Source organism: Dendrobates tinctorius, unplaced genomic scaffold, assembly GCF_039654945.1.
Source record: "Dendrobates tinctorius isolate UK_male_01 unplaced genomic scaffold, ASM3965494v1 ptg000093l, whole genome shotgun sequence".
In the NCBI taxonomy this organism is placed as follows: domain Eukaryota; kingdom Metazoa; phylum Chordata; class Amphibia; order Anura; family Dendrobatidae; genus Dendrobates; species Dendrobates tinctorius.
The window spans coordinates 13748625-13774703 of record NW_027361761.1 but is presented as its reverse complement, the minus strand read 5'-3'; the positions used below and the strand labels follow the sequence as shown (position 1 = coordinate 13774703).

Genomic DNA, 26079 nt, shown 5'->3' with positions numbered 1-26079 from the left:
GTTCTCGGAATCTGTTGGCTTGGAAAGAGGGGGCCAGCCAAGCAGCATTCCTGAATGTGAAGAAGAGGGAGTATGCAGTGATGCGCAACTTCTTTGTCCCTCTGAATCTGAAGAGGCGAGTGGGCCAGTGCCTATGGTCAGCACACCTCAGTACGCATCAGATGATGATGAGACTCAGTTGCCACTTTCTGGTGCGTACGGTGCTGGCGAGACAACCCCGGAGAAGCAGCTGTTTGAAGAGGGGAGGGAAGATGATGAGGTCCTTGACCCATCATGGCGTGAGGAACAGGAAGGTGGTGGGAGCAGCTCGGAGGAAGAGATTCCCCTACCGGCCAAAACAGGAGGCAGAGGGAGGGGGAAGACTTGGTTGCCTGTACCATCCACTTCGGCACCCGTTAGGAGCATTCCTCATTCCAAAGGCAAAACGGGCGCTCCCAAGAGTTGCAGTGCGTGGTCCTTTTTTGACACAGTTGCAGATGACATTTGCTTTGTCAAATGCAAGCTGTGTCATCAGAAAGTCAAAAGAGGGAGAAATGTCAGCAACCTCAATACCACAAATATGTGGAAACATGTGCGCACCAAGCACGAGTTGGAGTTGCAGAGACACCCTGAAGATGTAGGCCAACGTACAGCACCACCTACCACCTCTTCAGTTCGTGTTGGGGCCTCTTCCTCCAGCTCACACACTGCTGGTTCGGCTTCCTCACAGGATCGCCAAGGAAGAACCTCTGCCACTGTTTTCCGGAGACCCTGTCAGATTCCACCCATAGCAGCACGTTCCCATCCATCACAGCCATCGGTAGCACAGGCATGGGATAAAAGGCGCCCTTACTCGGCAAACCATCCCCGAGCACAGTCTCTGAATGCTGGCATTGCCAAACTTCTGGCAGTTGAAATGCTGTCATTCAGGCTGGTGGACACTGACACCTTCCGGGACTTAATGGCATTGGCAGTCCCCCAATACAACGTGCCCAGCCGCTTTTATTTCAGCAGGCGAGCCATCCCTGCCCTGCAGAAACATGTTGAGGGCAAAATAAAACATGCGCTACTAAACGCCAATAGTAGCAAGGTCCACCTGACCACCGATGCGTGGACCAGTAACCATGGACAGGGACGATACCTTTCCCTCACTGCCCACTGGGTCAATATTGTGGAGCCGGGTACAGATCTGGAGAGTGGCGCTGTACGTGTTCTTCCAATGCCACGGATAGCAGGACTCCAGTCTGTACACATAGACTCCTCCTCCTACTCAAGTTCCTCAGAAACAGCAGAGCAGGAGCCTGTTACGACCGATATGAGCACAGCCGTGGCCAAACGTCAACAGGCTGTACTCAAATTAATTTCTTTGGGGAATCGAAGCCACACAGCGCAGGAGCTCTGGAATGCTATCAAGCTGGAGAGCGATGTGTGGTTTGGGCCAGCGAATCTCCAGCCGGGCTTGGTAGTGTGTGACAATGGCCAAAATCTGGTGGCAGCCCTTGGCCTAGGCAACCTCACACATCCCATGTCTGGCACATGTGCTTAACTTGGTCGTGCAGAGCTTTCTGAGGGACTATACGGATCTTGATGCACTGTTGCACAAGGTCCGCATAGAGTGCGCTCACTTGCGGCGTTCCAGCACGGCAAGATCGCACCTCGCTGCTCTGCAGCGACGATTTGGCCTTCCGGAACATCGCATCATATGTGACCTACCCACCCGGTGGAATTCAACGTTACATATGTTGGAGCGGTTGTGTGAGCAGCAGGCAGCAGTCATGGAGTACCAGCTGCATCAGGCGCAAACAAGTCGCACTGTGCGCCGTTCACACTTCAGCACCATTGAGTGGGCCTCTATGAAGGACATCTGCCTCGTTTTGCGTGCCTTCGATGAATCCACGCGGATGGCGAGTGCAGATGATGCACTAGACAGCATGACTGTCCCCCTTATCTGCCTGCTTCAACAAACACTGCAAGCACTAAGGGATGAGGTTTCGGAAGAGGTGGAGGATGAGGAGTCCCAAATGCCATCTGCTTCTGGACAGTCTGCGCTACGTGTTTCCTCACAAAGACCTAGGCAGGGGACACTTTGTGAGGAGGATGAGGAGGAGTCGATGGAGGAGGAAGACATCTCTCCAGAGGAGGGAGGTACACAAACCTCTACTCAGTATGTACAGCGAGGGTGGGGTGATGCAGAGCAGGCCGAGGTCACGCCTCAAACAGGGGACAGCGGTTCTTTGGCAGTTGGGAGTCTGCAGCACATGGTTGATTTCATGCTGCAGTGCCTGAGAAACGACCGCCGCATCGCCCACATTCTCGTCTCGGCTGATTATTGGGTGTACACCCTCCTAGATCCTCGCTACCGGGACAGCGTACAAAGGCTCATACCAATGTTGAACCGGGAGCGTAAACTGCGGGAGTACGAAGAGTCACTGGTGCAGTCCATAATGTTTTCCATTCCACCCGACAGCATTGTTGCTAGTGCTTTACAAAGCAGCTCTGTGCGTCGAGGCAGTGGAGGAAACTCTGCACAAAGAGGGAGCAGAGGCAGCACCGCAGCACAAGGCAAGACCACTATGGCCCAAATGTGGCAAAGTTTTGTGTGTCCACCACAATTGTCTACACCATCAGCGACGCCTCGAGTCAGCAGGAGGCAACGCTTCCGTCAGATGGTGTCAGACTACATCAGGGTTTCCCAACTCCAGTCCTCAAGGCACACCAACAGATCATGTTTTCAGGATTTCCTTAGTATTGCTCAGGTGATAATTGCTTCACCTGTGCAATACAAAGGAAATCCTGAAAACATGATCTGTTGGTGTGCCTTGAGGACTGGAGTTGGGAAACCCTGGACTACATGTCTTGCCCTGTCACTGTACTCCCAGATGGCTCTTCCCCCTTCAAGTTTTGGGTCTCTAAGCTGGATACATGGCCAGAGCTTAGCCAGTATGCATTGGAGGTGCTGGCTTGCCCTGCTGCCAGTGTATTATCGGAACGTGTCTTTAGTGCCGCAGGTGGTGTACTAACAGACCTTCGCATGCGAATATCTTCCGATAATGTTGACCGGCTGACTTTTCTGAAAATGAACAAGGCCTGGATCTCCAAAGACTTTGCCATTCCTCTTACACACTAAATTAGTGGTTGGCAACTGTATCCAGGTCTGCTGGTGTGTTCATTTTTCTACCACCTGAACTATAATCCCTGTGCTTCATCACAGCCAGTTGTCGCTCAGATGTGTCGTCTGCACAGAGAAACACACTAGCTCCTGTGTTAGTGGGGTTCAGTAACGCCAGCTGATCCCCTGCTGTGTGGACGGCAAAGTCACCAGCTCCATCAACATTCAAACCACTACTGATTTTTAACCGTGCCCAACTTAGGTCTCTGGCTCCACTGTCTCTACTATTTCCCCTGACCTCCAACCCCACCATCTACATCTCTGAAGTGGCGTCAGCACAATCTACACTTGTTCCTGTGTTCCTGTGGCTCAGTCCCATCAGTTTATCCCCTGATGTGTGTCCGGCAAGGTCTCCTGCTCTGTCCACATTCCCATAACCAGTAGTGGGAATGAGGACAGAGCTGGCGAACTTGCCGGACAAACATCAGGGGATCAACTGACGGGACTGAGCACCAGTAACACAGGAACAAGTGTAGATTGTGCTGACGCCACTTCAGAGATGTAGCTGGCGGGGTTGGAGGCCAGGGTAAATAGTAGAGACAGTGGAGCCAGAGGCCTAAGTGGAGCATGGTTAGAATCAGTAGTAGTCAACAACCTCCATAAAAACCGCTGCCCATTGGCCTCTGCATGCGGCATGCGTAATCCTGGGCTCCAACAGTGTCAGTTGGTGTTCAGCAGTGTCGTCTCCACAGAGCCAAACACATTCGTTCAAGTGTTAGTGGGGTTCAGCACTGCCAGCTGTTCCCCTGCTGTGGAGATGGCAAGTCTCCTGCTGCCTTCACCTGCCAAAATCCAGTAGGCCCCAGCCTGCTCCACGCCTAATCCTGGGCTCCAACAGCGTCAGTTGGTGTTCAGAAGTGTCGTCTCCACAGAGCCAAACACATTCGTTCGAGTGTTAGTGGGGTTCAGCACTGCCAGCTGTTCCCCTGCTGTGGAGAAGGCAAGTCTCCTGCTGCCTTCACCTGCCAAAAGCAACAGGCCCCAGCCTGCTCCTCGCCTAATCCTGGGCTCCAACAGCGTCAGTTGGTGTTCAGAAGTGGCGTCTCCACAGAGCCAAACACATTCGTTCAAGTGTTAGTGGGGTTCAGCACTGCCAGCTGTTCCCCTGCTGTGGAGATGGCAAGTCTCCTGCTGCCTTCACCTGCCAAAAGCAACAGGCCCCAGCCTGCTCCACGCCTAATCCTGGGCTCCAACAGCGTCAGTTGGTGTTCAGAAGTGTCGTCTCCACAGAGCCAAACACATTCGTTCGAGTGTTAGTGGGGTTCAGCACGGCCAGCTGTTCCCCTGCTGTGGAGATGGCAGTCTCTCCTGCTGTCTCCGCATTCCAAAGACAGTAGGCCTCTGCCTACACCCTCCTATTTCCTGGGCTTCAACACAGCCAGTTGTAGCTCGGAAGTGCCGTCCACACGGAAAGAGACACTTGCTCCCGTGTCTCAGTGGGGTTCAGTAATGTCAGCTGATCCCCTGCTGTGTGGATGGCAGTCTCTCCTGCTGTCTCCACATTCCAAAGACAGTAGGCCTCTGCCTACACCCTCCTATTTCCTGGGCTTCAACACAGCCAGTTGTAGATCGGAAGTGCCGTCCACACGGAAAGAGATACTTGCTCCCGTGTCTCAGTGGGGTTCAGTAACGTCAGCTGATCCCCTGCTGTGTGGATGGCAGTCTCTCCTGCTGTCTCCACATTCCAAAGACAGTAGGCCTCTGCCTACACCCTCCTATTTCCTGGGCTTCAACACAGCCAGTTGTAGCTCGGAAGTGCCGTCCACACGGAAAGAGACACTTGCTCCCGTGTCTCAGTGGGGTTCAGTAACGTCAGCTGATCCCCTGCTGTGTGGATGGCAGTCTCTCCTGCTGTCTCCACATTCCAAAGACAGTAGGCCTCTGCCTACACCCTCCTATTTCCTGGGCTTCAACACAGCCAGTTGTAGCTCGGAAGTGTCGTCCACACGGAAAGAGACACTTGCTCCCGTGTCTCAGTGGGGTTCAGTAACGTCAGCTGATCCCCTGCTGTGTGGATGGCAGTCTCTCCTGCTGTCTCCACATTCCAAATACAGTAGGCCTCTGCCTACACCCTCCTATTTCCTGGGCTTCAACACAGCCATTTGTAGCTCGGAAGTGCCGTCCACACGGAAAGAGACACTTGCTCCCGTGTCTCAGTGGGGTTCAGTAACGTCAGCTGATCCCCTGCTGTGTGGATGGCAGTCTCTCCTGCTGTCACCACATTCCAAAGACAGTAGGCCTCTGCCTACACCCTCCTATTTCCTGGGCTTCAACACAGCCATTTGTAGCTCGGAAGTGCCGTCCACACGGAAAGAGATACTTGCTCCCTTGTCTCAGTGGGGTTCAGTAACGTCAGCTGATCCCCTGCTGTGTGGATGGCAGTCTCTCCTGCTGTCTCCACATTCCAAATACAGTAGGCCTCTGCCTACACCCTCCTATTTCCTGGGCTTCAACACAGCCATTTGTAGCTCGGAAGTGCCGTCCACACGGAAAGCGACACTTGCTCCCGTGTCTCAGTGGGGTTCAGTAACGCTAGCTGATCCCCTGCTGTGTGGATGGCAAAGTCTCCTGCTGCCTACACAGTCCTACTACTACTGATTTTTAACCGTGCTCCAATTAGGCCTGTGGCTCCACTGTCTCTCGTATTTCCCCTGTCCTCCAACCCTGCCAGTTACAGCTCCGAAGTGGCGTCTGCACAATCCACACTTGTTCCTGTGTTACAGGTGTTCAGTCCGGTCAGTTAATCCCCTGATGTGTGTCCGGCAATGTCGCCTGCTCTGTCCACATTCCCATAACTTATGGGAATGTGGACAGAGCAGGCGACATTGCCGGACACACATCAGGGGATTAACTGACCGGACTGAACACCTGTAACACAGGAACAAGTGTGGATTGTGCAGACGCCACTTCGGAGCTGTAACTGGCGGGGTTGGAGGACAGGGGAAATACGAAAATCAGTGAAGCCACAGGCCTAAGTGGAGCTTGGTTAAAATTAGTAGAAGTCTACAACCGATCTTAAAATTTCTTCAATGCAGCCTCAGCCTGCTCCGTGCTTGTCCCTGGGCTTCAACACAGCCAGTTGTTGCTCGGAAGTGCCGTCTTCACAGAGTAAAACACTAGCTCCTGTGTTTGTGGGGTTCAGTAACGTCAGCTGTTCCCCTGCCGTTTTGATGGCAATCTGTCCTGCTACCTCCCAATTGACAGCACATCAGGCCTCGGCCTGCTATGTGCTTGTCCCTGGGCTCCAACATCGCCAGTTGCTGCTCATAACTGAGTTTGGCACGGATACTCCCTCCTGCCCAGCTTGGTTCCAGCCCTGCCTGCTGTTTCCGGGAAGTGTCAATGTCAGTTTGCCACCCCAAGTTGCCATGTCGTGTTGCGGTTGGGTTAGCCGAGGCTAGGGTGCCAGCAGTTTAGGTGCTTCCTATGTGGACTGTGGGTTCTGGTAAGAAAGGCTTGTTCCGTAGTGCCAGTAGGACAAGCACCCCCTGTAGGACTGTGTGATTCGGTAACTGCGGCCAGCTTGCGGCATGCCAACTTTGCTTTTCAGGGGTAACTTCAGCTGCCCCTCCGGGTTCCAGCACTGTCAGCTGGTTCTTGGCAGAGCCTTTGGCCTAGGTGCCTCCATCTCGGTATCCGAGTTCCGGCAACGTCTGCTGGTCCTTGGTAGTGCTTTGTAGCACAGGTACCTCCTGCTTAGTAACCGGGTTCCAGCACCGTCAGCTGGTCCTCGGTTGTGCCATTGGCTCTTATTCCTTCTGCTGCCCCTCCGGGTGCCAGCACTGTCAGCTGGTCCTCGCTATTTCCATTTGCTCGTGCAGCTTATGCTACCCATCCGGGTTCCAGCACCGTCAGCTGGTTCTCGTCAGAGCCTTTGGCCTAGGTGCCTCCATCTCGGTATCCGAGTTCCGGCAACGTCTGCTGGTCCTTGGTAGTGCTTTGTAGCACAGGTACCTCCTGCTTAGTAACCGTGTTCCTGCACCGTCAGCTGGTCCTCGGTTGTGCCATTGGCTCTTATTCCTTCTGCTGCCCCTCCGGGTGCCAGCACTGTCAGCTGGTCCTCGCTATTTCCATTTGCTCTTGCAGCTTATGCTACCCATCCGGGTTCCAGCACCGTCAGCTGGTTCTCGGCAGAGCCTTTGGCCTAGGTGCCTCCATCTCGGTATCCGAGTTCCGGCAACGTCTGCTGGTCCTTGGTAGTGCTTTGTAGCACAGGTACCTCCTGCTTAGTAACCGTGTTCCAGCACCGTCAGCTGGTCCTCGGTTGTGCCATTGGCTCTTATTCCTTCTGCTGCCCCTCCGGGTGCCAGCACTGTCAGCTGGTCCTCGCTATTTCCATTTGCTCTTGCAGCTTATGCTACCCCTCCGGGTTCCAGCACCGTCAGCTGGTTCTCGTCAGAACCTTTGGCCTAGGTGCCTCCATCTCGGTATCCGAGTTCCGGCAACGTCTGCTGGTCCTTGGTAGTGCTTTGTAGCACAGGTACCTCCTGCTTAGTAACCAGGTTCCAGCACCGTCAGCTGGTCCTCGGTTGTGCCATTGGCTCTTATTCCTTCTGCTGCCCCTCCGGGTGCCAGCACTGTCAGCTGGTCCTCGCTATTTCCATTTGCTCTTGCAGCTTATGCTACCCCTCCGGGTTCCAGCACCGTCAGCTGGTTCTCGTCAGAGCCTTTGGCCTAGGTGCCTCCATCTCGGTATCTGAGTTCGGCAATGTCTGCTGGTCCTTGGTAGTGCTTTGTAGCACAGGTACCTCCTGCTTAGTAACCGGGTTCCAGCACCGTCAGCTGGTCCTCGGTTGTGCCATTGGCTCTTATTCCTTCTGCTGCCCCTCCGGGTGCCAGCACTGTCAGCTGGTCCTCGCTATTTCCATTTGCTCTTGCAGCTTATGCTACCCCTCCGGGTTCCAGCACCGTCAGCTGGTTCTCGTCAGAGCCTTTGGCCTAGGTGCCTCCATCTCGGTATCCGAGTTCCGGCAACGTCTGCTGGTTCTTGGTAGTGCTTTGTAGCACAGGTACCTCCTGCTTAGTAACCGGGTTCCAGCACCGTCAGCTGGTCCTCGGTTGTGCCATTGGCTCTTATTCCTTCTGCTGCCCCTCCGGGTGCCAGCACTGTCAGCTGGTCCTCGCTATTTCCATTTGCTCTTGCAGCTTATGCTACCCCTCCGGGTTCCAGCACCGTCAGCTGGTTCTCGTCAGAGCCTTTGGCCTAGGTGCCTCCATCTCGGTATCCGAGTTCCGGCAACGTCTGCTGGTCCTTGGTAGTGCTTTGTAGCACAGGTACCTCCTGCTTAGTAACCGGGTTCCAGCACCGTCAGCTGGTCCTCGGTAGTGCCATTGGCTCTTGTTCCTTCTGCTGCCCCTCCGGGTGCCAGTACCGTCAGCTGGTTCAAGAGGACAAAGAACAGGAAGACAACCACCAAGATGCAGAACAACAAGAGAGAGAAGACAAAGAATCATAAAAAAAACAAAGCAGAAGAACATTAAGCATAAGCCTAAAAACTCTGAGCAAATGATATTATCTTATTTATAAGCAGAAGAAGACTAAGCAGTGTATGGGGGTGAGTCCGTTCCTCCTCGTGGTGCCCCTGGAAAAGGCCTGCTGCTGCAGGCCAAACTGAACACGGACAAATCCTGTTGTAAATCTTTTGTGACAGGCAGAACGGAAGGTGTAAACTTCTAACTTTTCTAGATAACAACTACAGGAATGCCTGACACAAACAAGAATATGATGAAGAATAGGAAGAAGATGAAGAAGTTGAATATGTAGAATAATAATTGTTGAATAAGAAGAATATGAAGAATGTAAGAAAAGGAAGAAGAAGAAGAATGTAAGAAAAGGAAGTAGAAGAATTTAAAAAAAGGAAGAAGAATGTAAAAAAAGGAATAAGAAGAAGAATGTAAAAAAAGGAAGAAGAAGAATGTAAAAAAAGGAAGAAGAAGAAGAATGTAAAAAAAGGAATGAGAAGAAGAAGAAGAAGGTAAAAAAAGGAAGAAGAATAAGAAAGAAGAAGAAAGAAGAAAGAAGAAGAAGACATACATGTCTGGCAAAATATAAATGAGGCTAACATAGTCAATATCTTTGTAACGTCTTTAAAAAAAAAGTTTAATTCCTGCTATTCCATTTGATTGGGCTAAACCTCTATGGCTTTAATGTCTCCTCCACCTCCCACAATACATTCTACATTATTCTTAGTTGTTTTTCTTCATGTAGAATTAACCTACAAGGAAAGAAAGGGTTTTTTTTAATTCTGATATTTTGGCCCCATTGACTTGCATTGGTTCCCGGTATCGGAATCGGCGATACCGATACTTTTTTTTAAGATCAGCTGATCCATTCTGATCTGATATTTTCAAGTATCGGCTGGTATCGCTCAACTCTACTCCTAATACTCGGGTACTCGTAACGAGTAGCGAGTCCAATGTAAGTCTATGGGAAATGCGATTAATGGGCGGGGACTGTGCTGGGCTGGGCAGGGACTGTGCAAAGACTGTGCCAGGCTAAGCGGGACTGTGCTGGCCCGTGCGGGGACTGTGCCGAGCTGTGCGGGACTGTGCTGCTGTGCTGGCCTGTGCGAAGACTGTGCGGTGACTGTGCTGGGCTGTGCGGGGACTGTACGGGACTGTGCTGGGCTGTGCGGGACTGTGCTGACCTGTGCGAAGTCTGTGCGGTGACTGTGCTGGGTTGTGCGGGGACTGTACGGGACTGTGCTGGGCTGTGCGGGACTGTGCTGGGCTGTGCGAAGACTGTGCGAAGACTGTGCGGTGACTGTGCTGGGCTGTGCGGGGACTGTACGGGACTGTGCTGGGCTGTGCGGGACTGTGCTGACCTGTGCGAAGACTGTGCGGTGACTGTGCTGGGCTGTGCGGGGACTGTACGGGACTGTGCTGGGCTGTGTGGAGACCGTGCGCGGACTGTGCGGGCTGTGCCGAATATTGCGAGGCGAGTATTGAAATACTCGCGGGGATTCAGTACCGCGAGTACCGCATTACTCGCCGAGTATACTCGCTCATCGCTACTGCTGTTTTTTTCCAGTACTGCTTTTAAATAGATATGTGAAAGAGGCCATAAAGGGAACCTTTCATGTTATTTATCCCTACAAATCTGCCCCCATTGTCATGTAGGTCATCATCTCTCCATCCATAACATGTCTTCTAAAACTTAAGTATCCAAGTCTACAATTAAGAAAACATGTTTAAATTTATTACTTCCAAGCATATGAGTAAGGCCTGGGTCACACTTGCAAGAAACTCGTATGAGCCTCACACCTCAATACCCGGCCCGGAGTGTGCGGCTGCATGTATTTCTATGAAGCTGAACGCTCCGGTTCTCCGGCAGTGCTGGGTAATGAGATGAGAGACTCGTGTGAGTTTCTCGCAAGTGTGACCCCGGCCTAAGCTCGTCACTCATTGCCTTCTTCGTTTTGAAAGAAAGAAGTGAAAGAAAAAAAATTAAAAAAAAAAGCGCATCATTCTTACCCTGACCAAGGGCGTCCCAAAAAGTCTTATATTTTCATTTATTAAGCTCACGAGTTTCAATATGGTGGGATCTTCATAGTCAAATCTTTGATTGAGCAGGATGGCCACAATTATATTGGCCACGGCAGAGTTCACACATTTTAAATTATCAAAATGAATTCCTGAAAGTAGAATAAAAGTGTTTTAAAACCAAAAAAGAAAAAGTTACAACTCAATAAAAAGTCACAATTTACGAATCTGCCACAAACTCTGGAAATATAACCATAGTGAACAAAGGCAAACGCATAGAAAAAAAAAGACCGGACAATAACCTGTAACAGTGTATAACAATATTAACCTGCAAATATAGGGTTAATCTGCAGGGTAATAGCGCAATGAAGCTGCCTCCCGGGAGCTATCGGCTTTCATCACTCCATAGATATCAAGCGGCGGCTGTAAGCACACCCAGGTGAGAGGTTTGACAGCCGGCTTTTCTGCACATTACGGCACATTTCTAATGTTATTAATCTGCAGATTAGTGATGAGCGAGTATACTCGTTGTTTGGTTTTCCCGAGCATGCTCAGGTGGTCTCCGAGTATTTTGGCGTACTCTGAGATTTAGTTTTCGGCGTCTCAGCTGCATGATTTGCAGCTGCTAGACAGCCTGAATACATGTGTGGAATGCCTGTTTGCTAGGGAATCCCCACATGTATTTAAGCTGTCTAGCAGCTGCAAATCATGCAGCTGAGGTGAGGAAAACTAAATCTCCGAGCACGCCAAAATACTCAGGGACCACCCGAGCATGCTCGGGAAAACCCAAGCAACGATGCTACCCGCCCCTCACTACTGTGGAATAATCCCATATCTGCTGGTTATTAGTGTTGTCCGATATGAAAGGTTCCCTTTAAAAAAAGATGTACATGATGCAGATGAAATAAAGGTGAAAACATGAAATACCGAACTAAAAGAAGGCCCAAGCACAACAATAAATTGACCCTGTGGTGTTTAATTTTTACTGTTAAGTGTGTACTTTTACCAAACCAATTTTTTTTGTGCGGCAATAGGATTTTTATGATATTTTTAAGTAGTTTGTTTGAGAATCCAGCTCACCCACGTCTGACCTCACCGCACCTCAGACTCGGATCCGGCCCTGCCCTGGCCGCACAGCAATAATAAAAGAAGAAGTGATCCAGCTGAGTGCTCTGGTGATTTATTGAGTGCTGTTCAGACAACAGAACGTTGTTAACGCGTTTCTGGCTAGACGCCCTTAATCATAACCATGATTAAGGGCGTCTAGCCAGAAACGCGTTAACAACGTTCTGTTGTCTGAACAGCACTCAATAAATCACCAGAGCACTCAGCTGGATCACTTCTTTTATTATTTTTAAGTAGTGTTAGAGATGGGCAAATGTATTCAGTTTGAATGGAATAATCCAAAATGTGAATTTACTTAGATGTCTGGTAAAAAAAATATTTAAAAAAAGGATACTTGCATCACTGCTCAACTATCCTGTCCCCCAGCAGCCCGCCATCCAGTACTCTGTCTCTTCTTTTTGTTTCCCCTTTCATGAACAGAAGAGGGATGGAGGACTGGACGGCGGGCTGCTGGAGCGGCGGGGCAGGCGATCGATGGCTTGAGTATTTATTTATTTATTTTTAAATCAACATTTATTGTGTTCTGGGGTCTACAGAGACCACAGATCATAATGAGGAACATTCAATTTTCATCTAATAACTTCTGAAGTTCTGATGCAAATTAAAATTTCCTTGATAAATTCAAGAGATTTACTGAATGTCTCTAGATTTGATAATCTCTGATTAGCCTAAAATAATGCATAAAAGTGCAAATAAATAATGCAAAGTAACCAAGAAGTCATATTTTAAGTCCACTTATGGGCCTTTGTGTGGCTTAACTATGTTCCTTAAAATCCCCTGCTCCAGAGAACATTTGTCAGGATTTACAGGGGTAAACAGAGATAAAGGGGTTGTCCTCTACTAAGACAACCCCTTCTCATTCTCCATGTTTGACACCAATGAAAATAAACACCTATACTCAAGGCACTCACAGTTGTCCTGGGAAGGCGAGTGACCACACGGCTGGAATGGCACTGGCACGGGAGATGAGTCTAAGTTTTTTTATTTTATTGGGGCCAAACATGGAGAGTGAAAAGGGTTTGCCCAACCAGTGGATAACTCCTTTAATATTCTTTATGATCAATATTGCAAGTTTAACCCCTTCGCAACCTATGAAGTATAGATACGTCATAGGTTGTGTCCCTCCCTTTGATGTGGGCTCCAGCTCTTTGATCAGCTCTAATGACCCTAAGAGCCACAGGTGGATTCGCGATCCTCACAGCCTTATATAATGTTAAATGCTGCTGTCAATCCTTGTCACATTATCGCGGGGCCTGCAAAAAATCCTGAAGCACAGGAGATCGGACGATCGCAGCTTCAAGTCTCCTAATGGTAGTATTTAAGCTTGTAAAAAGTAGAAAAAAAGTTTTTAAAAAATGTATAAAAGTTCAAATCATCCCCGTTTGCCCCATTCAAAGAAAAACAATAAAAATACACATACTGTAAACTCATATGAAATTGCCGATGTATCAAAATATAAACCAAATTAATCTGATTGGTTAACAATGTAACAAAAAAAAATTAAGACACCAGAATTACGCTTTTTGGTCTTCGGAACATTGCAATAAAATGCAATAAGAGGCGATCAAAACATGGGCGTTCCCAGGATCAAAACTAAGGGGGGGGGCAAGCCATGATCGTTCAGGTTGTAAAATTTTAGAAGGAAAAAGGTGAATGAGACTGATCCATACAGTATAATGAGCCCCATACCTGTATATACAGTACATCATCACCAGCCCCAGCCCACTAAGCCCAGCACATATATATACTGTACATCATCACTAGCCCACTAAGCCCAGCACCTGTATATACATCATCACCAGCCCACTAAGCCCAGCACCTGTATATACATCATCACCAGCCCCAGCCCACTGAGCTCAGCACCTGTATATACACCATTACCAGCCCCAGCCCACTAAGCTCAGCACCTGTATATATCATCACCAGCCCACTAAGCCCAGCACCACCTGTATATACATTATTACCATCCCCAGCCCACTGAGCCCAGCACCACCTGTATATATCACCAGCCCCAGCCCACTAAGCCCAGCATCTGTATATACATCATAACCAGCCCACTGAGCCCAGCACCACCTGTATATACATATATATCATCACCAGGTCCAGCCCACTGAGCCCAGCACCTGGATGTACATCACCAGCCCCAGCCCACTAAGTCCAGCATCTGTATATACATCATCACCAGCCCCACCCCACTGAGCCCAGCACCTGTATATACATCATCACCAGCCCCAGCCCACTGAGCCCAGCACCACCTGTATATACATCATCACCATCCCCAGCCCAATGAGCCCAGCACCTGTGTACACATCATCACCAGCCCACTGAGCCCAGCACCACCTGTATATATATCATCACCAGGTCCAGCACCAGCCCACTGAACCCAGCACCACCTGTATATACATCATCACCAGCCCCCACCCACTGAGCCCAGCATCACCTGTATATACATAATCACCAGCCCACATAGCCCAGCACCACCTACATATACATCAGCCCAGCCACAGCCCTCTAAGCCCAGCACCACCTGTATATACATCATCATCAGGTCCAGCCCACTGAGCCCAGCACCTGTATATACATCATCACCAGCCCCAGCCCACTGAGCCGAGCACCACCTGTATATACATCATCCCAGCCACAGCCAGCCCCCAGCCCCTGTATATACATCAGCCCAGCCAGGATTCACTCACCCAGACCCGGCGTGACGTCACTGACTGAACAGAATAACATTGTTTGCCTCAGGAGCGCGCAGGTACTAGAAACTCCTCCGGATGCCTGACATGATACGTTCAGCGGCATGCTGCAGCCAGGGGCAGGAGATGGGAGAGAAGGCGCTCTCTCTCCACCCACAAAGAACGTCCTCATGTTCAACATCAGGCATTCTTAACCCCTATGGCAGGGCACCCGGTCACTGACTCACCGATGCTTGTGTGAGCACGCACAGCTGTAAAGCTGCCGTGCCCGAAGATTTAATGGGCCAGCGGCAGGAAGAACAGGTGGCCTCATCTTGATAGGTGCGCGCCCCTGCTTCTAGAGTATAGATGAGCGACTTTGCCTTTTTTCGGGTCGAGTCGGGTTTCATGAAACCAGACTTTCTCAAAAGTCGGGTCGAACGAAATCGGCCGACTATAGGGAAAAGTCTGGGTCCGACTGAAACACGAAACCCAATGTAAGATAATGGGGAAGCAAAGTCGGCAGGGAGTGGAGGACAGTAAACACACCTACAGTGCCCATTTCAATGCCAACGACATCAATTCTTATTACTTAAGCTTGGCAACCTTAATTTACTTTATAATAATAGTTTACGCATTGAAAACTGGGGGTTATTTGGCTAAAGTTGTGGGGGGGTAGGGCTAGTGCCTGGTTTTCGTGTGCCCTGGGCCAAAAAATGTCAGTGCGCCCTTTTAACACATACCACAATTCATAATGCTCCGATACGGCACAGAAATATAGGTATAGTGCAATGAAAAATACTTCACTGCTTACATGACATGACTTATATCCATTTTAAATTCTACAATAGCTCAAAAAACGGACAGTATACTACTCCATATAGTATTTTGGCCACCGCATAGTGCGCTATACAGAATAATGAGCCCCATATATTTCTCCATACAGAATAATTGGTCCCATATAATGTTCCATACAGTATATGATGAGCTCCACATAATGCTACAGTATATGTTGGTCCCCATGGATGATGCTCCACTGTCTTATGGGCCCAAATAATGCTCCATAGAGTCCATACATAATGGGCCCCATTTCTAATGCTCCAGTGTATAATGTGCCCCGTAAATGCTGCTCCAGTGTCTGATGTCCCCCATTTGGAATGCTCCAGTATTTGATGGGCCAAATGGATGATGCTACAGTGTATGATGGGTCCCATATAACATTCTCTAGTGTATATTGCTCCCCAAAAAATGCTTCTAACATTTTAAAAAATTAAATACCTCTCCTTGCTGGGCACTGCTCTACTCTGGACTCCTCAGCATTGTCATTTTAAAGCTATCTGCACTTGTACTGTTTCGGTAGAGGGCATACATACGTGATGTCATCGCGCTCTGTAACCTGAATGTCATTGTCAAGAAAGGCGGAAGACATCACGGTGGTGGAGCAGAGAGAGGTAAGTATTGCAAGTTATTTGGCCCTGAGCAAGCAGGGGGGACCCACTCGTGGGCGCCGGTACTGGCACAGTACGCCAGTGTGTCTAACGGCGAGTGGGCCCCCCCACTGTCAGAGACACTTTATTGTACTATGAGAGGCCCTGTGCCAGTCCCGTCGCCCAAGGGTGGGGCCACACACCTGTTCAGGGCAACAGCACTTGCCCGGGTGCGACAGGTGTTGACCCTGGGCCTGGGGTGGGGGGGGAGCCCATTTCGGGTGGTTTAAAAAATGGCATATGTTGATGTGTAGGCTGGACTTTCAGCTACTGCAAATGGAGGAATTGGAGAAGTCAGAGGAAGAGGACAAAAGCGAGCCTTTTTTTCTGGCAACCTATGTGTTATCTGGGGAGGGTGGGACAAAATCTTTTGAAACCCATGCATGGTTCATTTTAATGAAGGTTAGATCATCAACATTTTGGGTCGACAGACGGGTCCTTTTTTCTGTCAGGATTGATCCAACAGCACTGAAGACTCTTTCAGATAGCACACTACCAGCAGGGCAAGCGAGCTCCTGTAAGGCATATTGTGCCAATTCAAGCCAGGTGTCCAGTTTAGCGGCCCAATAGTCAAAGGGGAATGACCTGTGTGGGAGAACCTCGATATGGGAGGCGAAGTAGTTTGTAACCATAGTTGACAACTGCTGTCTCTTGTCACTTGCAATCGATTCTGTATTAGCTGTCGTGTGCGCGGGACTTGAGAAATCAGTCCACAACATGGTCAGGAAACCCGTTTCCAATGCCATTTTGGCTGTGTGCACCACGAACACCTCTTCCATTTTGCCCACTATGGCTCGTGGGAGAAGCAGCTCCGCTGCTGTATGCTGGGAATGCCTCAAACAACCTGTTTACCAGAGTTGCTTGTTTGTTAGCCAATATTAGCTCTAGGTTCGCCTGTGGCATGATGTTGTGTAATTTGCCTTTATAGCATGGATCGAGGATGCTGGCCAACCAGTAGTTGTCATCCCTCATCATTTTGGCAATGTGTGGTCCCTTCTTACGATCCGCAAGGCATAGTCACACATGTGGGCCAATGTTCCAGGTGTCAATGATGCACTGCCAGTGGTGGGTGGAGGAGCACTTTCTGGCAAATCCACATCCCTCCAGTCATGCACAAACCCTGTACCTGACCTTGGCATGCCCACATGTTCTGTTGCCCCTGAGAAACATCCTCCTCCACAAAATAATCATCCCCCTCATCCTCCTCCTCATCTTCCTTTTCTTCCTCCACCTCGTCCACGCCAGTTCCCTGACCAGACAATGGCTGACTGTCATCAAGGCTTCCCTCCTCCTCCTCCTCCTGTTGCTCCTCACCTGCAGACGCCTGATCCTTGATGTGCGTCAAAGTTTGCATGAGCAGACGCATAATTGGTATGCTCATGCTTATGATGGCGTCGTCTGCGCTTACCAGCCATGTGCATTCCTCAAAAAACTGAAAGACTTTACAGAGGTTTTTCAGCTTTGACCACTGCACACCCGACAATTCCATGTCTGCCCTTAAACTGCCTGGCTGTGTATCCTCCCACAAATGCATAACAGCCTGCCTCTGTTCGCACAGCCTCTCAACCATGTGCATGGTGGAGTTCCATCTTGTAGCAACATCTATGATTAGGCGGTGCTTGGGGAGGTTGAGTGATCGCTGCAGCTTCTGCATACAACCGGAGTGGACGTTTGAGCGATGGATGTGCGAGCACAGTCTTCGCACCTTATGAAGCAGGGCTGTTAACTCCGGATAATTATTTAGGAAGCACTGCACCACCAGGTTCAAGGTGTGAGCCAGGCAAGGTATGTGTGTGAGTTTTGAAAGGGCTATGACTGCCACAAAATTCCGCCCATTATCACTGACTACCTTGCCTGGCTCAAGATGTAGACTGCCCAGCCATGACTCAGTTTGTCGATGCAAATATGTCGGCCAGTACCTCCATGGTGTGTCTACTGTCGCCCAAAGACATCATTTTTAAAACAGCCTGCTGCTGCTTACCACTAGCTGTTCGATAGTGGGACACCTCGTGTGCGACACTGACAGATGTGAATGGAGTGCTCGTGCGACTGCACTCTGTCGACGAGCTTTTGCTTCTGGAGGAGGAGGAGGGTCAAACACCTACAGCCAACTGTTTCCTATACCATGGGCTAGGCAGCACTGTTCTACCGCCGCTGTCCCCTGTGGAGCCTGCATCCACCACATTAACCCAGTGCGCAGTGATGGACACGTAACGGCCCTGGCCATGCCTACTGGTCCATGTATCTGTTGTGAGGTGCGCCATTCCACTCACTGATTGTTTTAGTGCATGGACAATGCGGTCTTTCACATGCCGGTGGAGGGCAGGGATGTCTTTTTGAGAAAAGAAGTGCCGACTGGGTAGGTCATAGCTTGGGACAGCTTTGGCCATGAGCTCTCGGAAAGCTTCCTTTTCTACCAAATGGAAGGGCATCATCTCTAATGAGATCAGTTTGGCAATGTAGGCGTTCAAAGCCAGTGTACACGGATGAGAGGATGAGTACTTTCTTGTCCTACTCAGATTGTCTGGTAGGGTGAGCTTGACTTGAGAGCTGCATATGGGGGAACTAGCATTGGACATGATGGACTGAGAAGGGGTTGGTGATGGTGAGGGTGGTGATCGCCTAGATTCAGTGTTTCCTGATGTAATCTGAAGTGTGTGCTGCAGCATCCTTCACTTTTGGTATGGGTGGACACAACGAAAGGTGTTGTTCCTGACCAGAGGCCTGCACTGACGACTCTGTGCTTGCAGTTTTTGTAACTTCAGAAGAGGAGGCAATAGAACTGGAGGCTGTGTCAGCAATGTAAGCCAAAACCTGTTCCTGATGCTCCGGCTTTAAAAGTGGTTTACCTACTCCCAGAAAAGGGAACCTTAAAGGCCTTCTTGTGCCAGACGATGACGCAGGCTCAACAGCTCCTACCTTAGCTGCTATTGTGCTTTTGCCTGAACCAGCCGATGCACCACCACAATCAGTACCAGCTGCGCCCCCCTGCCCACGTCCGCGGCCTCTTCCACCATACTTCCTCATGTTTGAGAAAATGTACCAAAAATACCAGAAGAGAGATGGTACTGTATGAGGAGCGTACAGTTGTGTAAGGTGTATTCAAAAAATTAAATCTCAGAATAAATTTTGTTAGTCATAGACGCCCTACCAGTATGTATTTGACCGTAATCCAACAAGCAGATATACGGTACTGTATCAGAAGTGTACAGCTGCATACGCTTTTAGTTAAACTATCAATCTCCGTATATGTATTTACGGAGTGTCACACACACACGCTGACTCTGTATAGATGTGACCGTAATGCGAACGGCAGATATACAATACTGTTTGAGAATCAGACAGTTCTATACGGTGGCTGTATGGAAAATTGTAAATCTCTGTCTATTTTTATATGGAGTGACACACACTGTCTCTGCATAGATTTGACTGTTTCAAACAGCAGATATACAATACTGTTTGAAAAGCGGACAGCTCTATATGGTGTAGGTCTGGAAAAATGGAAAATCTCTTCTTTTTTTTCCAGAGTCACACACACGCTGTCTCTGTATAGATTTGCCCATTATCAAACAGCAAATATACGATGCTGTTTGAAAAGCGGACAGCTCTATATGGTGTAGGTCTGGAAAAATGGAAAATCTCCTCTCTTTTTTTCCCAGAGTCACACACAGATAGCTTGTATTTGTCCATGATACCAGCCGGTACACGGTAGTGTGTGAGGAGCGTACACCGCTATACGGTGTGTGAAAAAATGAACGCTCGGTAATTGAGCAGAACAAAATAATAAAAGTTGGAGTGCTTTGAAAAAAGCAGTTTGAACAGCAGTGTGCACACAGCAATGCAGCTAGCATGTAGCCTTAAAAGGCAGCCTAATCACCACCAGCGCTGCTGCACACAACAAAAATCCTCCCCTTTCACTGCACACTAACTGTACAGTGAAAAGCGCTATCAGCAGAAGCAGTTTTTTTTTCTTCTTCCCTGCCTAACGCTCTCCCTGTTCAGAATCAGCAGCAGCACCTCTCCCTATTCTAAGATCGGCAGAAGTAAGTTGGAGGTCGGCGGTCACAGCCTTTTATAGGCACTGTGACGCCACACAAAGCCAGCCAATCACTTGCATGCCCTTCTCTAACATGGTGGGGGCCGCTGCTGACGTAATCACGTTGCCCACAGTGTGCGTCCTTGATGATTGGCAGAGAAAATGCGCTGGAAGCATTATTTGAAATGTGCCTTTGGTGCTCAAGTCGGTGACCTCATGGCCGACCTCACGCTATGGTCAGGTTTCGATCGGCGAAACCCGACTTTAGCAAAAGTCGGCGGATTCTGATTCTGGCTGACCCGTTTCGCTCAACTCTATTCTAAAGATAATGATTTTTTTTTTTTTTACAAACTTTGATTTTTTTTCACCATCTGAGTAAAAAAGAGCCTAGACATGTTTGGGATCTGTAATCTTGTAATGACCCTGAGAATCATAATGGCAGGAAAGTTTTAGCAGTTAGTGAGCATGGCAAAAAAATAAACAATAGCGTAATAGCATTTTTTTACTATTTCACCAAAGTTGGAATTTTGTTCCTATTTCCCAGTACATTATAAAGTAAAACCAATGATGTTTTTCAAAAGTACAACTTGTCCCGTGAAAAACAAGCCCTCATACGGCCAAATAAACGGAAAAATAAAAAAGTTATGGCTCTAGGAAAGAGGAGCAAAAAAACAAAAACGCAAAAATGAAAAATTCGTGAAGAGGTTAAAGAAGGTTTAAAGGAAATATTTCACCAGGATTTTTGCTACCCCATCTGTAGGAGCAGAGACTCTGATTCCAGCGATGTGCCACTTACTGGGCTGCTTATTGCAGTTTTGGTAAGCTCAGCGTTCTCTGCAAATACCAAGTATTCTCCTTAATCCAAGCAATGAAATCTACACTGTCTGACAGTGATCTAGCCTTTTTTTCGTGTAGCGACTTGTAAATTGCATTGGTTGCTATTGTTAATTTTTTTTTTCGTTGCTATTGATAACATAGTAGAGATCTACTAGGAAATTACTCCTGCATCTCTCACCTTTATAAGATCTCATTTTGTGTACCAGAGCCTCAGCCTCCTCGATGATCTTATTTTCTATGCCCTTCTTGCCCATGCCGTAATCTCGGAGTGTGGAGAGAGTGAATCTTCTCATCACTTTCCAGTTGTGTCCATTAGCCAGGATGATGCCTGAATATAATCAATGCATATTATCTTCAGCAGTTTATAGGGAATATTAGAAAAATTATACATCAATTTTTAAACTCCGCCCCTCCCCCCATCCACCTCCTACAAATGTTGCCGTAATCTCAGACGTCTAATTTTAGGAAAATTTGCAAAAGCCAGGTTCTCACTTACTTTTCTTCGAGCACTTGAAAGGGAACTATAATAATGTATCTCTACGGCATGTAAAGGCAGAAGATCTCGGTTAATTAGGTTTATTCCCCTCATACATTTGGTTCTACGCTCTATGTACTTTTCTCTCTTTCTATGGAGTCTATATAGGTGGATTTTGTGTTATGTTACTGCTGTATTCAGTATTTTAATCCTACAAGACGTCCACCATCCTCTTCCTTATGTACACTGAAAAACTAACCTGCAGCTGCATCTCCCTCCCATCCCCTATTTTTACCATCTCATACAAGACAGATATTAGTAGCTTTTGAGTTTGTACGCATTTATAGGGAAAATCTAGGCATCGCGCCGGTGAGATTGATGCCACCTGTTGGTAATATGTACATGTACAGTATGACAATTACCATGGTCTTTTATCGACTTCGCAAACACTCTTGCTTTGGGCCTGTCCACAAAATCGTCAACATGGTTGATTAGGGCATCTTTAATGGTTTCCAAACCACAGAGGATGACAATTTTTGACATTCCCATCTGGACAGTGAAGACTGTGCCATACTCCTTCGAAAGCTGTGGAAACAAAATCATATTAACAGGATGGACGAAATGTACAGCATGCCACTGAGGCTACAGAGTGGAATTTAACATTATCTTTTTGCGGTAGGTTATTCAATGACTTTAAGTAATTTTGCCTCTTCATATGTTCCTATTTATATTGTATACATTGTGTTCTATATATATTCACTTCTCATGTAACTATTCAACCCACTAATGAATTGTATATAGTGGTCTGATGATGGCTACTGTTGGTCTAATGCTAGGATATATCCAAAAGGAAAGAGAGACCGCACTCCATGAGCTGGTGAAGATATCGCTTGATTTCTTGGCACATGTGGTACGGGGGAGTGATATCAGGAGAGGATAAACAGCTGACAATGGCCGTTTCGCGCTATCAAAGCGCTGATGACCCGTCGAAGCGCTTTGATAGCGCGAAATGGCCGTTGTCAGCGGTTTACCCTCTCCTGATATCACTCCCCCGGCCGACATGTACCGCATGTGCCAATAAATCAAGCGATATCTTCACCAGCTCATGGAGTGCGGTCTCTCTTTCCTTTTGGATATATCCTAGCATTAGACCAACAGTAGCCATCATTAGACCACTGGATATATTCAGCATTGTGGATCTCCAGACCAGCACCCGAAGCTGCCAGCATTAATTGCTCCGGATACCGCACACCACCAGAAGTTATATGGTAACAGCGGTGCCGTCCGCGTTTTTTTTTCTTTCTTCACATGTTATATAATGCTAGGATATGTCACTAATATACAAATTTGAGAGTCCGCCTATCATGACCCTAGATGATTTGCAAGAACTAAACAGCAAACAAAGATAGGAAAATGTAATAACACAGTGCCATGTAATCGAAATATTTCTACAAAAGACTGCAGGGCCGACCACTGTATATATGGGCCAACTTTAGTCATTAAGAAGCTAAGTGGAGCTAGTAGCAGAATAAATAGACTAAGTAACGTGGCATTTATTCTTATTAAGCCCATCGACAGGGCTTAAAATAGTTGTACCCCCTTTTACCGGATGCCATCAACGGCATAGCCTAAGAATTCAGCCATAAAGAGCCTTCTTAAAATGGAACTCCATTGATATGCCATCATTTTTAAGGCGCAGTCAGACAACCGACAACATGGATGACGATTGCATTACAAGGCTCAAACTGGTCGTTGGCTATCCTGACCTGAGCGTGACAGCTGCACAGAAATACACGCTGTCAAGTTCGGGTCAGGAGAGCCGCCTGCAGATCCAAGCATTGTGGTGCGATCATCGACCTTGACATATGACTGTCTGACTGCATCCAAAGATTGTGGGGAGTGTAACGTCTAGTACCCTAATCATCTTGTAAATGAAGGGGCCACAGTACTAATTCAGCATCATAGCCCCATTACAACTTTTTTGCTGTACATAGATGCCTGTCCATCCGCTGTGAAGGAGACCTGCAGCATAGTAAGCGGGATAAGCTTTAAAACCCTGCACAGTAGAGAGTCCAATCTAAATATATAAAGTGTATATATGTATGTGTGTAGGCGTGTATCAAGCCACACCCACTCCACATACCCTCGCCCACTCCACGTAGCCATACTCACTCCACACGCAAAGCCTCATATAATAAATATCTAATATATATAAAATATCTAATCTAATACATATATATAATAAATATCTAATAAATCTATTTCGTAGGCAAATCTTCTTGACCACAAGTTACACTGCCTGTGTTGCCCATAGCAGCCAATCAATAAGCATCCTTCATTTCACCAGAGCTGTTTAAAAGATGTAAGCTGAGCTGTGATTGGTTGCTATGAGCAACAGTTTTCCTTGCAGACATTTGTGGTAACTGAGGCATACTATTCTTATCATTTCTAGGGTGTTACCGTCCTTCTGTAAAGCTGGAAATAACACAATGTATTACCGTGGCGACGCAGACAACCCTCTGACACAGACTGCAGGGGGAGCCCAGAATCAGGAACTTCTCTTTGGAATGAAGCATCTCATTAACTTAAAAATTCAAACACAGTGTCATGACTCAGACCGGGTTTTGGGTCTTGCCTCTCCTTTCCCAGTCTGATCATGTCCAGGGTTAACTTTCTCTGCCTCGTTCCGGTGTCAGGTCTGCTGTTTCTCTGCACTGAATCCTGCAGGCAGTGTCAGTTATATTTCCTGCCTACGGCGCATGTAGCTGGCTTTGGTGAAACCCTGATTTGTCCTGCTGCATTTAACTGACTTTGCCCTTGTCTGTGCACTCCTCTCCTACCTGTCCCGAATCTGTATGTCCTTGTGTGTTTGGATTCCGTGGTACAAGACTCTGCTTTGGCTCTGACTTGATTCTGTCTCTTCCTTCTGGTACTTCTGCTACGGACTGGTACTGACCTTTTGGTGCTCCTCTGTCTCTGTGTTTGGGATTCCTCTTGGTACTACGCTACTCTCTGGTATAGACCCTTCCTTTCCAACTATTCTACTGCCACCTGGTGGTAGCCTCATTGCAGTTCTGCTGGTCTGCTCTGAGCAGGATTTCAGCCCTCTCTCCACTCTGCTGCCATCTAGTGGAGTTTGCGTTACTCTGTCTTTGCCTGCAGTACTGCAGTATGACGCACAGATTAAAAAAAGAAGCACAAGATGGATTTCTCTAACCCAGGTATCATTTTATTCGGTGTAACAGCACCAACCTGACAATGCCTGGTTCATGTTTAACTTATTTATACAGCTACAACTAATGCCACTCTAAATTAGTCCTTCTTTAAAACTAACTAAATGGTATTATACTTCCCAAGGTTGAAATTTGCTTTCTCTAAGAGAAAAGTTGTATTACACCTCAATGAGCAAGACTTACAGAAAGAAGAAAGGTAGCCAAGATTTACAGAAATGGAAGAAAGGGAGTCAAGAGCTGCTTCCTCAAGGTCCACTGAAACGTCTCAGCAGAGAGAAGCAAAACTTGCAGACATAAGAATAATAGCTGCTTCCTCAAGGTCCACTGAATCGTCTCAGCAGAGAGAAGCAAGTCTAGCAGACATGAGAACAAAGGCTGCTTCCTCAAGGGCCACTGTAATGTCTCAGCAGAGAGAAGCAAGACTTACAGACAAGAGAATCACAACTGCTTTCACAGGACAGAGGAAAAAGTTGGAAATTTGAAATACTCTGCTGTAATGTTAAGTAAAGTATGATGTGTTATGATTGAGTGACCGTAGGAGGCAGACACAAAAATAGAAGCTACGTCCAGAAAACCAGAGGAGCTGGCAAGTATCCGATTGCAGACCCCTGAACCTATCAACACAACTAGCAGTAGCCGTGGGGGGTACCTACGGTGCCCTAGACCCCTCGAACACAGCCGGAGGACTATATAGCCTAAAGATAGAAAGGGAAATCTAAACTGCCCCAGAGCAGACCCCAAAGTAAAAGGCAGCCCCCAACATATAATGACGGTGAAGCAAGATGAAAAAACACTGACACAGATAGAAAGATAGGCTGAGCAAACGTTGGGGCCCAATCTAATCTAAACAGGAAAGGAAAGGAAAGCTGCTGTCTGCAATCGGCAAAAAACCCTATCAAAAACATAGGCCAGCAAGCTGAAATGGAAAAAGACCCTGAAGCAACTAAGCTTCAAAACTAAATCAGCACTCTGGTATTTTCAGGAGACAGAGCTAAGGAGTTCAGCTCACCCCAGCAGGGAATGGCTGAAATCCAGAAAAAACAAAGCAAGGCACAAATGCAAAAAGCCAGGAGGAAAACTTAGCTTTAGCAGAGCAGGAATTCAGACTGGACTCCAAGGATACCACAGAGAAATCACCTGCAGGGAGAATGGGCGTATGCAGCCTTATATCCAGTCTGTGACTCCACTCAGCCAGTCATCATCATTAATCTCAGGTGTCTGATAATCAGACTCACTACCTCTCCTTACCAGAAGAGGAAGTTCCTCGGGCCTCAGTGATGAAGGGGAAAATGAACTCACAACAGTACCTCCCCCTTGAGGAGGGGTCACCGAACCCTCAACCACGCCACCAGGGCGATCAGGGTGTGCCTGATGAAAGGCACGCACCAGTATTTTAGCATGAACATCAGAGGCAGAGACCCAGGAATTATCCTCCTGACCATAGCCCTTCCACTTAACCAAATACTGGAGTCTCCGTCTAGGCAGACGAGAATCCAGTACTTTCTCTACCTCATATTCAATGTTACCTTCAACCAATACAGGGTCTGGAGGTGCCACTCCCGGAACAACAGGTTCAACAAA

At 48.0% G+C, this 26079-nt stretch overlaps 1 protein-coding gene across 1 annotated transcript in view; it reads right to left on the bottom strand.

The window, feature by feature from the left end:
- Nucleotides 1-26079, bottom strand: part of LOC141098563 (cytochrome P450 2K4-like) — a 61465-nt gene that overhangs the window by 25813 nt on the left and 9573 nt on the right. Inside the window, exons 3-5 of the mRNA XM_073586463.1 lie at nucleotides 21688-21850; nucleotides 20969-21118; nucleotides 10622-10782 (exon numbers count right to left, since the gene is read on the bottom strand). Coding sequence (XP_073442564.1) covers nucleotides 10622-10782; nucleotides 20969-21118; nucleotides 21688-21850 — 474 coding nt within the window. The remainder of the gene's footprint in view (nucleotides 1-10621; nucleotides 10783-20968; nucleotides 21119-21687; nucleotides 21851-26079) is intronic.